General features: G+C 36.2%; 1 protein-coding gene across 1 annotated transcript; it reads right to left on the reverse strand.

Moving 5' to 3' along the window:
* Positions 1-702: 702 nt before the first annotated feature.
* On the reverse strand, positions 703-15,370 carry entpd8 (ectonucleoside triphosphate diphosphohydrolase 8). The gene is made up of 11 exons (XM_062998130.1): positions 15,358-15,370; positions 14,144-14,195; positions 13,487-13,616; positions 11,452-11,569; positions 11,214-11,364; positions 7,664-7,823; positions 7,290-7,520; positions 6,009-6,275; positions 3,314-3,424; positions 3,095-3,229; positions 703-1,429 (listed from the first exon to the last, which is right to left on the reverse strand). Exons 1-11 carry the CDS (start codon positions 15,368-15,370, stop codon positions 1,238-1,240), a joined length of 1,560 nt encoding a protein of 519 aa, XP_062854200.1. The 3' UTR covers positions 703-1,237.
* Between the last annotated feature and the right edge of the window lie 252 nt (positions 15,371-15,622).

The following is a 15,622-nucleotide window of genomic DNA, read 5'->3' on the forward strand; positions in this document are numbered from 1 at the left end:
ATACTCTACTTATTAGTATGTCCAAATCGCTCACTAAAGTAATCTTGTTACAAGTGTGATTTTACTGTCATAGCCTTGATGTAAACAGTTAATTTGCTGTGACTTAGGTCGACGAAAGTGTGAAAACTATAATCAGTAGTTATAGCTATAATCTAAAAGAAGCAAATTTTATTTAACTTAATGAGCACAGATTTCCACAAACACTGTTCAAAATGTTGTGAAAATACTTAACTGAATATTAAAGATTGTAATCGCCATAAAGGGGGAACAATTTATTGACAATGTCATTAGTTTTAGAACGGGATGTCTAACAAGCTTCTGGTCAGATTTCCACATATCACTGGCCATACAGTGTGTGCAGCTTTAAACAGAGCCTTGTGGGACTGAATTTATGAATTTTGTAGCATTAAGGATTTTATTTTTACTTCCATAGGAGTATAACATTCATTTTATGGAGTGCAGTGCTGCGACTGGTGAGAATGTATCAGAATCTATGAAGACTCTTGCATGGTAAGTCCAAAACATAATATTAATTCCACTTTTATCCACATAAAAATGTTTACTAAATGTGTGTTATATTACCTCTAGGTTATTGGTGAAACAGAGAGTGAGGAAAGAGGAGGACCAAACAGTGTTGCAACCAAAACCACAGCAGAAAAAGTCAGGTTGCTGTTAAAAACATCACTGTCTCACAAGCGCACATATCTTTGTCCAAGCACTTGTTGTCATTTATTTGTACAAAACATATTAATGAACATTTTATATATAACTGCCTGAGATAAAACCACAGTGTATACAGTATGTTTTAAACAACTTAATTGTAATAGTCTGAACAACTATGAACTGGATTTAATTGCTTTGCTATTATGTTTTTGAATTAATTTATGCTAGAGTACACCTGTCATGAAATATGTAAAATAATATTTGACCCATATGATACATTGTAATTATTTTTTGAACAACAGATCTGTTTAGATCCACAATAAACTATGTTTATGCATATATGAAACACAGGATTGGTCTGAATTCAGGGTACACATTAACCTCAAAGAAATCCAGCAATCAGTTACCTAACATGTTGCATATATTTGATAAATATTGCACTATTCTTGACAGGTATTCTTCTGAATTCTAATGTGGATTTCAGTTTATATTTCAATCTTTCAAAACTAAGATAACAAAAATGAAACTGATCCCAGCAGTGATGTACTGCACAAAATCACAATGTAAATCACCATTATTTTGGACTCCATGTACAAATGATGATAAGAATGATGAGACTAAGAACGAGTACAAAGACAATGAAGAAAATTTCTGCTGCCCATTGACTTTGTAGGATCCCTGTTATCACAGAAGTGCTCTCAGAGGGAATCAGATTGGTCAAATTGAGCATATAGCCCAGGGTCCAGCCTATGTCCGTGTCTGCCACCTGTAATGTATGGGATATTATCAGTATTGTAGATCCTGTCCTTAAATTAAACAATAAAACTTAACATAATATATAGAATAATGTTTAAAGGAACATATTTTGAATACAGTAGAATGGTAACTATAATATTATCATAAAAAAAGCCTACGTACCATCAAGCACAAACACAAAAGACTTGTTATTTTAATATAAACGTTGAATTCATTTAGTATATATAATATTTAAATATTGCATATGTATTTTGCAAACATGACTAAATAGCTAAAAGCTCTGCTTAGATAAATAAACTGTACCTAAAAAAAAAAAAAAAAAAGTACTGAAGTATAGGGCACGTTTACAACTGTTTTTAATTAGTAAGAGGTCTGGACGTCAGATATCCTAAAAATGACTCTAGATGGCAGTATAAGTTGCTCAAAAATTCTTATGTACCCTTTAGATGGGCCCCTTAGGTACCCCTTAGTTTACAAACTTTGTAAATGGCCATAGGTTTGCCACCTGAGCAAGCATTGTCCCTAATGTTTTAGATTTTTAAGATGTTTTGGGCTGTAGATGGTAAAATCCATACATTTCTTGCAACTGGACATGGGCAAACACTGTTCTTAAACTGCTGGACTATTTACTCCTGCAGTTTTTACTGTCTTTAACCCCTTGCTCATCAACAAAGATAATTTTTATACCCAATTATGACAGCATCTGCTAATTTTGATTTTTTTTAAATAAACATTTCGCAGTTCTTGTCTAAATTAGACCCTGCCTCAACTATTTGTAAGACACTCCTATTAGGGCTGGCTCGATACCACTTTTTTATGTCCGATATCGATACTGCAAATTGAGTATCTGCCGATACCAATACCAATCCAATACCGTAATTTCTCCTCTCAAACAACTAAGCAGTAATAATACATGTCTCAATGCACCATGGTTAAACTAGCTATCTAAATAACAATGCTCACACTGTAAAGCAAATTAAAACAATATAAAACTACGTAAAACATAGTTTGTTTTATTTCATAACACTAATGGATTAATCGTTGAGGATGTGAGAGATCTCCATGCCGGGACAAGGTTCTTTATCTCAGGTGAGCGATTTATCATTTATAAAGTGATTTTTATTGTGTTTAAACTGTTTTTAGATGTGGCAGTAGTAGATGTTTTTTTTAAATGCTAAAGGTTTAAGTAGATCAGTGTGTTTTAATTTCTGAATGGCTGTTGTAGATGAGTTGTTGAGATGTCATCAAGATGCACCTTGTTACGGCAGTTGCCGAGTGAGCTGGCAATAATCGGCACTCTGTTGGAACGTATCTTTGTGTGTTATTTGCTTTACACACAAACAATGGCCTTATTTACATTAAGTGTTATTTACATTAAGTGTTATTTACATACATCGGATTATACGTTTTTATTTCTTCCGATATCCGATCCAGTGATTTGGGCCAGTATTCTGATCGGTGCCAGCCCTAGTTCCTATATAGTTTTAATGATTTAAATTCACACTCACTCACACCTAGGGACACCTTTGGGCATGTTTCTGGAAACCAGAACTCCCAGATAAAACTGACATGAATGCAGGCAGAACATACAAAACTGCACACAGCACTGTTAAACTAAAAAGTACATTTATAATAATGTACTGGAATATATCTTAAACTTGTTTGTGTCACTTACCTGTTTTTGAAACGTGATAGTATCCCATGAAGAAGTAAATTTATATCCTTTGAGGAGAATAGTCATGATGTATTGAGCTGAAGCACAGTATTCCCGAAGAAACTTTTCCTTTACTTTTGGATATTCTGACACAAGCTAATGAGGGAATAAATGAATGAACAAAAAGGTAAACATTTGTGCATTGCTATGAAGAGTATGTTAAGAGCTTTAGTTACTCACAGTGTTCCAGGTTTTGTTGCAGAAAGAATCAATGGTAGAAATGGCGGTAGGCAATGGAGTCTTTGGAGCAAGACCAAGGAAGTCAAAGGTATAGAAGTATGCAGAAAAAGCCTAAAACGATGAGAAACCATTATTTTAATTGAAGAAAATATGTTTTATAACAATCAGGGTAATGTTTTGTTGTACCCATTAAGAATTGTCTGGACTCAAGAGCTGAGTGCAGTTTTGTGATTGCAAACACATCTACTACATCTACTGTCATTATTAGTCTGAATGTAACACACAAACTGTTTATGAACGTTTTAAACATACAGTGTATCACAATAGTGAGTACACCCCTCATATTTCTGCAGATATTTAAGTATATCTTTTCATGGGACAACACTGACAAAATGACACTTTGACACAATGAAAAGTAGTCTGTGTGCAGCTTATATAACAGTGTAAATTTATTCTTCCCTCAAAATAACTCAATATACAGCCATTAATGTCTAAACCACCGGCAACAAAAGTGAGTACACCCCTTAGTGAAAGTTTCTGAAGTGTCAATATTTTGTGTGGCCACCATTATTTCCCAGAACTGCCTTAACTCTCCTGGGCATGAAGTTTACCAGAGCTTCACAGGTTGCCACTGGAATGCTTTTCCACTCCTCCATGACGACATCACGGAGCTGGCGGATATTCGAGACTTTGCGCTCCTCCACCTTCCGCTTAAGGATGCCCCAAAGATGTTCTATTGGGTTTAGGTCTGGAGACATGCTTGGCCAGTCCAACACCTTTACCCTCAGCCTCTTCAATAAAGCAGTGGTCGTCTTAGAGGTGTGTTTGGGGTCATTATCATGCTGGAATACTGCCCTGCGACCCAGTTTCCGGAGGGAGGGGATCATGCTCTGCTTCAGTATTTCACAGTACATATTGGAGTTCATGTGTCCCTCAATGAAATGTAACTCCCCAACACCTGCTGCACTCATGCAGCTCCAGACCATGGCATTCCAACCACCATGCTTGACTGTAGGCATGACACACTTATCTTTGTACTCCTCACCTGATTTCCGCCACACATGCTTGAGACCATCTGGACCAAACAAATTAATCTTGGTCTCATCAGACCATAGGACATGGTTCCAGTAATCCATGTCTTTTGTTGACATGTCTTCAGCAAACTGTTTGCGGGCTTTCTTGTGTAGAGACTTCAGAAGAGGCTTCCTTCTGGGGTGACAGCCATGCAGACCAATTTGATGTAGTGTGCGGCGTATGGTCTGAGCACTGACAGGCTGACCCCCCACCTTTTCAATCTCTGCAGCAATGCTGACAGCACTCCTGCGCCTATCTTTCAAAGACAGCAGTTGGATGTGACGCTGAGCACGTGCACTCAGCTTCTTTGGACGACCAACGCGAGGTCTGTTCTGAGTGGACCCTGCTCTTTTAAAACGCTGGATGATCTTGGCCACTGTGCTGCAGCTCAGTTTCAGGGTGTTGGCAATCTTCTTGTAGCCTTGGCCATCTTCATGTAGCGCAACAATTCGTCTTTTAAGATCCTCAGAGAGTTCTTTGCCATGAGGTGCCATGTTGGAACTTTCAGTGACCAGTATGAGAGAGTGTGAGAGCTGTACTACTAAATTGAACACACCTGCTCCCTATGCACACCTGAGACCTAGTAACACTAACAAGTCACATGACATTTTGGAGGGAAAATGACAAGCAGTGCTCAATTTGGACATTTAGGTGTGTAGTCTCTTAGGGGTGTACTCACTTTTGTTGCCGGTGGTTTAGACATTAATGGCTGTATATTGAGTTATTTTGAGGGAAGAATAAATTTACACTGTTATATAAGCTGCACACAGACTACTTTTCATTGTGTCAAAGTGTCATTTTGTCAGTGTTGTCCCATGAAAAAATATACTTAAATATCTGCAGAAATGTGAGGGGTGTACTCACTTTTGTGATACACTGTACATATTTGGTAGTAAAAAATGAAATTGCACTTCCATACCTACCCTTCCACCCAATTTTTACCCTGTCTGTTTCAGATTGTAAAATCATGAACATAGATTAGCTATGTTAGCTTAGCTAAGGTCTGTCTATGTTGAGATAATTGCACTGACTGTGGTTTAGTGAAGTCCTATTACCTATATCCCTTTTTGTTCCCTAAACAAATAAAATTGTTTTACAAAATGTGTGTTTTTGCTTGTTCTAGTTTTAGTAGCATTTTGTTGTAAGAAAATCTATATATCTTATCTTATATATCTTATATATCTTATATTTTGGTTGGAAATGGTGAGGGCGGGAGGAGTAGTAATTGGTCGTGTCTGAGAGAGTTTAAAGTCTGAATTTAGCGCCATCTGATTTCCACCTTTTTGAGACGCTTAAAGAAGCCTTAAGGGGAAGAAGATTTTCATGTGATGATGATGTGAAAGCAGTGGTGCATCAGTGGCTACATGCTCAACCAAAAACATTTTTTGCTGATGGCATTAAAAAGTTGGTATGATGCTAGGAAAAATGCATCGGAAGGTGACTATGCAGAAATGTGATGTCATTTGTTAGATACGTTTAAAAAAGGGCAGAAACTTTTTGAAGAACCCTCGTATATATAAAAGTTAAGGTGGCACATTACAATTTTTATAATAGTAATGCTTGGAAATGTATGATTATTTTACTACAACACTGTGTGTTTCAAAAAGAGAAATACACTTACAAAGAATTCTCCATTGACAGGAGGTTGGTAGATCCCATCAAAACCACAGTCTGGGTAAAAGTTACAGTTTGTAACATTTAAAATTTCCTCCATCAGGGACAGACAGAGCTTAGAGTTACCAGTTCCCGAGAAGGTGACATTCAGTGAGGAGTCAAAAGGTGTTGGCTTGACCACACAAGGAGAGTCATAAATGTCTCCTAGTTTTAATGTTAAGTTGTATCCTACATGGTAGCATGGATGGCTGATGATAGTTTTAGAGCCGGCAGACTAGAAGGAGTAAAGGGACAGAAGTTAACGGACAGCTGATTGTCTGATGTTTTAAATGCAAAAAAAACATGGTGTAACTTTTCAAGTAAATCATAACAACTCCTTAGAATTCCAAAGACAATAAACGAATAAATCTTGTTAAAGATTATTATAATTATTGAACAAGCATAGAAAGCTCCAGTAGTTTACATTTCAAATGAGCAATTAATGCCATTTATCAATTGCCCTATGGTAAGAATTTATGGTCTCATAAAAATATTTACTTTTGGTGATAAGATGGTTGTAATTCATACTGTGTAAGCATGTCCTACAACCAAACTGTCATTTGAGATAACTACAAATGGTTAAAGGTAATGCTGTCACAGGTTAATTATTTTAGAATCAGCCTGACCATAAAGAAAAATAGACAAGCTGACTGGACATTCAATAAGTGGTTTACATAAGTATATGATTATGTCTTAATGCCCTAGGAAATAACACAGTACAACATTAAGCCTCAATATCCAACATAAACAACATACAACTGTACAAAACAGAAAGTCAAATTAGTGCACTACTATTATTGTGTGGATAATATTTTGATACATTGCATAGTAGGTATTGTTTACTCACCCTTAAGCAATGTCATTAGCACATTACCATGCCAGCAGAAATTACTAAATATTTATTACCATAACATGTAAAATTGTATATAGGCAACATTGGCAAAAAGCCCAGAGCTGGCAACCCAGTTAGAAAGCTAATTAGCATAGTTCACACTGATTTGGCTAAAAGTAATAGGATTTTAGTCTCAAATTGTATAATTACTTCCATAGACAGTGGTCAGTGGTAGCCAAATATTTTCAAATATTCCAAAACATTCAATTTTCTGTAGGAAACATTACCACACAAATTACAATCAGTCATCAATACAAAAGGTTATAGTCACTAAAACATCTTTATGCATTTAAATCTCAAATAAAATTATATTTAAATAGCCAATATTTTCTAATTAAGAGTTGTCTGTATACTAACCTTCTGCAGATATGCCTGCACCTTCTTCAAAGCCTGGTCTTTACCATAGCACAGGTAACTGTGTGTGTACAATTCGTACTTGTAGCCATATAGCTGAAGGTCAAAAGCAGATTGTTGGTCTTTCACTGGATCCTTTGGTAGAAAGGAAATCTGTGTGGATGCACCACCCAAGTCCAGGGCTCCCAGAATTTTCCCAGCTTTTGGGTGAATCCATTTACCATAGAATGAATACTGTTTGTGGAAAAAAATAGTTAAAAGTAATTAGTTTTAATTTACCAGAAGAAAGATGACGCTAAAGCTGTGTCTACTGTATTTGTCGTTTGGCAGATAAAGTTAACAGTTAATATATAAAAATAGATTTGAACCTGTCATACCTTAACAAAGCCCTCCAAAAGATAGTTAATGGTGATCCAGCCATAGGCCCCCTCTTCCTTACCAGTGAGAATTCTCGCCCCACGAAAATCAAAGGGATAACTCTGCAGAGTCTTAGTTACTTCTTCAAGGATTTGATCAGACTGAGTCTTGTTTTGTAAACTGTAAACCACAGAAATTAAGAAAATCTAAAATTATAGACACATGCAAATAAATACTAAGGACAACATGGATGTGAACTACAGCTAAAGGCGATAATTAATACCCTCTCACCGCGTATCAGTGAGAGAAAAGCTGTCAGATTAAATTGCTGTTGTTGAGCCCATAAATAGTACAAAAGTACAGTTACACCATAAAATCTTTCATTTAAAATGTATTGCTACAGTATTAAAGTTAAGTGCTTTCTCCTAACTTTCTTTCGTAGAAATTCTTTTTACAAAAAAGGACCGCACCTTTAGAAATCCACACAGCTTATCAGTTTTCTATTGGTTAACAGGAATTTACAGATAAAAGTTCACTGAATTGGAACCTTATTATGGAGCCCCTTAGGGGTCACTAACAAGAAAACATCTTTGAAGAGCACAATCTGTACCCACGGTTTAGTAATCCGTACTCTCAGTTTATCAACTGTACCCACAGATTTGTAAACTGTACCCTCAACTTTAGCAAAACAGCGCTCACGGTTTTGTAAATCGTACTCTCAGATTTAAAATCCGTGACCTTCATAAACAGCTGTTTTTTCTAGGATTTCAGTGCATCCATGGCCACATACATACATATAATACCATAGTATTTGATGATACATGCATTTATATTATTATTGCTTATTAATGTTAGTTCGGTATAATCACCATGCAAACCTTAGAATTGGTGACACAGTGGGTACAGTTTACAAATCCGTAGGTACAGTTTTGCTAAATTGTGGGTACAGTTTACAAATCTGTGGGTAAACAATAAACAAATATATTTTCGTGACAACAAGTTTCACAAATAGTTTACAATAACAATGGTATTCAGGTGGGTAAATATTTCAGTTCACATTATTTATTTGACATCATACATGGCCCTATATGGTCTATAGGTTCACATACTGTATGGTCAAAAGGTCAATCCAATAGTGACCAGTAACTACATAATGTCAAAAAAAAAAAAAACTAGTCAACTAGTACAGTGTCTTGCTTTGAATGTGCAAAACATATTTCATTGTGACAAAGCTTAATTGACCGAGGACATAAAACATTTGTTGGTCAAGACTTGGTCAAAAATCAGGTGTGTACACAAGCATAGTGTTCATTATTGCATGACAAGTATAATACCAAAATCTACACATAGCCATGTGTTATATACGTGACCTTTATAAAGTATTCACCAATAAACAAGACGGACTGGAATAGTAACATATATTTGCATGAAAGTGTAGGATCCATTTGTGTGCATTTCACACATTAATTTTGGATGATTAGTCTCTGCCTTTGTAAAAAAAATAAGAAATGGTGACTAAGGATTAGATGCAAGCAGTGTTTTGAAAGTGCAGATAGATTTTAAGCCAACATTAAATTCCAACCAGACAATTCTCAGTTGTAGCATTGGATTTTTAACACCTACCTGACGTGCCTAATAAATTAGTAACAGTGTCTTACCAACTACATGAGTACCTTTGTTTGTGTGTGCAGAACATATTTTCATTGTGACAAAAACAAACATTTGTTGGTTGAATAAGTTTTCACCCTCTTGGTCAACACAATGCATAATGTTCTTAAACCATAAAGTATGTAACCTAATGCCAAAATCTACACATAGTCATAGATTACTAGAACAAGATGAACTGGAATAATGAACAAATATTTACATGAAAGAGAAAAAAATTCTACATAAAGGATCCAAGACCTGTGAGCCATAAAATGCAGCAAGGGCTCTTCAGCCAAAATGTGCACATGGTTGATGCTGATATACAGCTGAAACAGTGCCACCAGCCTGGTCAGGTGCTCTACAGACACAATTGACCAAGACTGATTTAAGGAGGGATGCAACGTGGACTACTAGTGGACTACTACTGTCTAGTTTAGGCACTGGCCTGAGCAACAGAAAATTACTTGAAGTAAAGCATGTTTTTGTTGGCCTGTTATGGCTTTGTGTAAGAGTCAGTCACTGGCTGCATCAATCGGAGGAAATAAGTGCTAGTCTGTAGTCCTCCTTGGCCAGCAGGAATGTTCATTCATTCATTTATTTTCTTATCTGCTTATCCAATTACAGTTTTTTTTGGGGAAGGGGGGGGGGGGGGGGGATTTTGGGTGCTGGAGCTTATCCCAGCTTTTCAATGGGTGCAAGGCACACAGTAACACCCTGGACGGGACGTCAGTCCATCGCAGGGCAGACACACACACACTCATTCATTCACTTATAGGGCAATTCAGTGTCTCCAATTAACCTGACTGCATGTCTTTAGACTGTGGGAGGGAACCGGAGCTCCCGGAGGAAACCCACGCAGACACGGGTAGAACATGCAAACTCTGCACAGAAAGGGCCCGGACCGCCACGCCTGGGAATCGAACCCAGGACCTTCTCAGCAGGAATGTTGTGCATTTCAAATAATTTAATAATTGTGATTGATTTTAAACACATCCTCAGGTGTAGAGTATCATGATAAATATATTTCTTTTGGTTTTGTAAAAATCGTGGTACATTTCCAATCTTCAAATGTTTCACACCATTTTTAAACCCATAAATGTATGTACAGCATGTTTTGAAAGATACATAAAAATTTCTATCATGTTTATACTTATTTAAACATTCAGTGAGCACTCGTGCCTGATGGCTCAGTGCTTGGTCATAAAACTGAACAGACATCAACTTAATTGTTTTTATTCATGCCACATAGCATGGTAAAATGTTAATGGCTTAATTTTACCATGCGGTACAACTATCCAGGAGTATTTACATTTAGTAACATTGCTTATAAGGCTAACTTGCACAAAAAAGTAAAAAGGTTTTTAAAAAGAAGCCTGTACTCTGAGTAAAACTGTTCCTTTAAAAATGCAAATATATTTTTATGATAGTGAGTTGGCCCAACCACTACTGTTAATTAAGTAAATATAGCGGTTATTTATGGTTTGGCAAACAGAGAGACACAACAAACTATTTACATTTACATTTTCAGCATTTAGCAGATGCCTTTATCCAAAGCGACTTACAGTACAGTTACAGTATACAATCTGAGCAATTGAGGGTTAAGGGCCTTGCTTAAGGGCCCAACAGCAGCAACCTGGCAGTGGTGAGGCTTGAACCAGCGACCTTTCGATTACTAGTCCTGTACCCTAACCTCTAGGCTACAGCTTGCCCTAGATTAAATCATATTTATGTCATGCCCAACTATTAAATCATATTTCGTATTTATAATTAACATCTATTTCGAATGAACAAACAAGAAAAGCCAGTCAACATTATACCTCCAGGAAGAGATTAAAAGATGAAACAATAACTGATTACCTTTAACCATCATTAAACATTTAACGAGGACAGTGGGTAAATATAAAAGTGAGGGCCCAGCCTTACTTGAGAAGCCTCATGCCTGCTGTGGCACCCAGGTACACAGGTGTAATGCTGTGTTGTCTCGCTGGGACAGCTGACTTTGCAACATCTAAACATTCTCTCAGGCTCTCTCCAGCACCAGGAGGGTTTTTGGCATAACTGGATATACCGTCACCTAAAAAGAGAGAACCAAAATTATCCTTACCAGCAATGTTGTTATATTTATTTAAAATGTACAGTTCCACCAATCCACCAAGTATACCTTTCACATCACAGGACAGGGTTTGAGAAACAATTCCTGTGTTGTTTTCCTTGTTCCCTGGCCACTGATAAATGAAGAGTGCTGTGTGCGAGGACCCAGCATCAAATACTATCCCATACTGAAAAAGTTCAACAAAAAGAATTATTTTTAGAATGCTTTTTCTCCAAACACTTTATTTTATATGTATACAATGCTGATATAATTACAGATAGAACACTGCCCTTAAAGTATGCCAGTCCTTACCAAATTTGTTTCAGATCATTCTAAAGTAACATATGTGAACACTCCTCTTCATTATTAAGGTCAAATGTTTTAGTCACAAATGTTGATAACAGGTGTATAAAATCAATTCTATAAAATAAATGCATTTATGCAGTGAGGTCTATTAAAACAATATAAAGAGTATTGTGTGAAGGAACTCCAGTGGCCTGCACAGAGCGCTGACCTCAACCCTGCAGCACACCTTTGGGATAAACTGGAAAGTCAGTTGCCATCCAGGCCTTCTTATCCAACATAAATGCCACCTTAAGATTGTTTTTATTGACTGAATATGTAGTAATTTTCACAGTCTTAAATCTTTAAAAAAGGATTTGGCATGAGATGTCCATCAAGCTCATGGTCAGGTCAAATGTTCACATATGTTTGACCACATAATATAATTTTATCAGTAACTTTGCAACACAGACTGATAAAATGTGAAACAATAAAGAACTTTGATGAATAATAACCACTGTATCCTAGATAGTTAAACATGGGTTTAGACCTGTGGTTATCAAACACATGTAACTTGGGAGCCACATGACAAGACGGTTTAGACATAACTGAAGTTAGTAAATTATGAGATTAGGAGACTTCTCTGACAGAAATATGTTATTGCACGCAACACAAGAACACTTTGTGCTGTCAGTTGCACTGTGTATACCACCCATTTATGCATGAAATAATTGGACACATTTAACTCAACAATCAGTGCTTCCTAAGGCCATTCATTCAAGTCTATACATGTGTTGTTTACAATATCGACTATAATATACTGAATACTTAGCTTGACAATAAAAGCAGTAGTTATGTAGCAGGAATAACAACCTTTTACCTAAGTCAGAGAACATTTTACTTGTCATGCCAGACGGGTTATATTGACATGGTTTTCAATCACAAATATATTTAATCCGCTGCCAGAAACAGGCTAAACACACCTTCTCATTTTATCCCATTTTCTAACAGAATCTCCTTATGAGATATTCAGTAGCACCAGACTGGCCATATCAGACAGTCATTAGCTTAGCTTCCTGATGAAGGATCTTCATTTCTGCTGATTGTACCCACAACATTATTCTTTCACAGGGACATAAACTGACAGGTACAAACAAAGCTTTGTCTACAAACTAAGCTTCAGCTTCACCCAAACTGCAAAACTGCTCCTGCTGATCCCATACTTGTGAATCTCTTGCTTAACTTTTCCATTATTTGTGAATAATGTCCTTAGGTATTATAACTGTTCCCTTGGGTGTTTCCTTCCGTTCAGCTGAAGGGTGTCAATGAGTAAATAACGGCTCTTGGCATCTGTCTAATTATTACTAATTATATATTACTATTACTAAGTGATTGCCAAAACCATATTTTAGCTGAAAATGGCCAAATTCCTATCAATATCTATTATGTATTAATGTCTGTAGTTTTAAAACTGGATTACCAAGAAGCTAGTGGTCAGGTGTCCACATAAGTTTTGTCATTTAGTGTATATACAGTATACTACTTATATATTAGCTATGAAAATGTTGATGACAAGTTAAGTTTTAATAAATGAAAACATTAATTAAGCCAAACGAGACACATTCATAAATTAAAAAGCCACATGTAGCTAGGAGCAACAGCCTGATTACCACTGGTTTAAACTTCAGCACAGCATGCAACAATCTTAAAAAATGTCATTTATTTTACATATTAAACAGTTTCAGTAGCTATTTGTAGTTTTAAATACTTTTAATTAATGTAGCTTATTTGGAAATGATTTGGAAAAACAAAATAAAAGGACCTGTGTTGAGAACGGCACATCCATTGACTGATGGTTAACGAGGGCAAGAATTAGAGCGATGAGAGCCATGCATGTTATAGCTATCAGCGTACCACACAGTAGCGCAGGTTTCTGCTGTAGCTTCATTTCTCTGTATAATCACAGACACAGAAATATCATGTCAAAACTGTCCTGTCAAACTAGGGGAAAAAATCCATAAAAGAATAAACACAAACTAAGTGGTAATAATAAAGAAGAGTTGTGACTGTTAAACTTTATAATTTAAAAAGTCTACAGTTTAAAGAATGATTTTAAAATGTTTATCATTAGTTGTAACACATTAACAAATATAGACACAATACGTTTAGTATGAGTTAACTATTAATCCTGAGCTCACAGTGAACTGATCTAAAAAAAAATGCTGATAAGAAAGTAGCTTGGCATAACAGAGAAAAGGAATCCCTTACATTTCTCATGAAGACCAGTAGTCCAACCCGAGTGACTGCACACTGAATCCAAACCACCTGGCAAACTTGTTAAAACTACACAATAGGTCGAAGTACCACAAGGCACTGTTCACAACTTCATACACATCTGCTGGTAACAGAAGACTTGTTCCCTCCTCCCAGACTGTTTCCAACCAACCACACACACATACGCACACGCACATGTACACACCTTTCTGGCTTAATCAGTTGAGGTGGATTCTGAGTGTTTCTGGTGTACAAACCTGATGGCAAAAAAGACAGAGTTTAAAATGCAGAAAAAGAAAATCATTATTAACAGACGATTATTGCCTTTGACAGGTACAAACACAAAAACTAAACAAAAAAATATTTTTAATGTTTTACCCTATCAGTTGTTCCTAAATATATATTAATTTCTAATTTGATGCCTGCAACACATTCCTAAACAGTTGGAATAGGGTAAAATTAAGTCAAGAAACACTGTTTTGTTTAAAATGTGTTTGTTTAAAAGAAACAACCAAACAGGTGATGTCATGACTGGGTAAAAGGTGCAATAACTGATGACTTGTTTACAAGTCTTTACAAGCAAGGATGGGTTGAGCTTCGTCACTTGTAAAAACTGCATCAGGAAATATTGTAAAACAATTTTAAAACAGCATTGCTTTATACACAGTACCATGGAATTTAGATATTGCTCCATCTACAGTCTATAACATCATTAAAAGATTCAGATAACCTGGAGAATCTGTGTGTAAAAAAAAACAATACTGAATACCTGTGACCTTCAATCCCTCAGATGGCCTTGTGTTAAAAATTTACAGCTTCTGTTATAAATCTAACCACATGGGCTTTGAGATACTTTGAAAAACCCTTTTCAGTAAACACAGTCCATCACTGCATCTACAAATTAAAGTTAAGACTCGATTATTTAAAGTGGAAGCCATAAATTAACATCTAAAAATGTCAACACTTTCTTAGGCTTCTTGAGCTTGATGCAAAGTGGAAATGTGTGCTGTGATCAGTCCACGGTTCACTTTTTAAATTATTTTGGAAATAATGGATGTTTTCCCAGACAAAGAGGAAACAGTGACAATCATGGTATGGGGACGTGTTAGTGCCAATGGTATGGGTACTGGTGGTAAACATGCCCATCACATCTTTTTGCAATGTGTTGCACCAAACAATCAAAAATAGGTGAATATACCAAAATGTATTCAGACCTTTTGAACTTTTGCACACTTGGAATTGATTTTTGAATTTTTTAATTGCCATTTTTAACTATCAGTCTATCACCTATAATGTCAAATTGAAAATGTTTATAGAGTTTTTCATTTTTAAAATAGTTAACAAATAGTTCAGATAGTTCACAAAAGTATTCAGACCCTTTATTCAATACTTTGTAGAAGCACCCTTGACAGCAGTTACGGCTGGAAGTCATCTTGGATAGGTCTTTACCAGCTTTATACACCAGGATTTGGGCAGTTTATTCCATTACTCATGGTAGATCCTCAAAAAATGGCATGTGTCTGTGAACTGGCATCTTCAGGTCTCTCTAAAGATGTTCAAGCTGGTTTTAAGTCTGGGTGTTGCCACTGAAAGAGAACTGCCTGAAGCCGCTCCACAAAACAAGTCATAGTTTTGTTAAAAAATGAACTGTCACCCCAGTCTGAATTTACATGCACTTTGGAGG

The sequence above is a fragment of the Trichomycterus rosablanca genome, chromosome 6, assembly GCF_030014385.1.
Source record: "Trichomycterus rosablanca isolate fTriRos1 chromosome 6, fTriRos1.hap1, whole genome shotgun sequence".
NCBI classification, from domain to species: Eukaryota; Metazoa; Chordata; class Actinopteri; order Siluriformes; family Trichomycteridae; genus Trichomycterus; species Trichomycterus rosablanca.

Coding starts and splice junctions, on each gene's coding strand:
- entpd8 (XM_062998130.1), bottom strand. Junction 13,617..14,143: donor CAACTGATTAAGCCAGAAAG/GTGTGTACATGT, acceptor GTGATTATACAG/AGAAATGAAGCTACAGCAGA. Junction 6,276..7,289: donor TGCAGGCATATCTGCAGAAG/GTTAGTATACAG, acceptor TACTCCTTCTAG/TCTGCCGGCTCTAAAACTAT.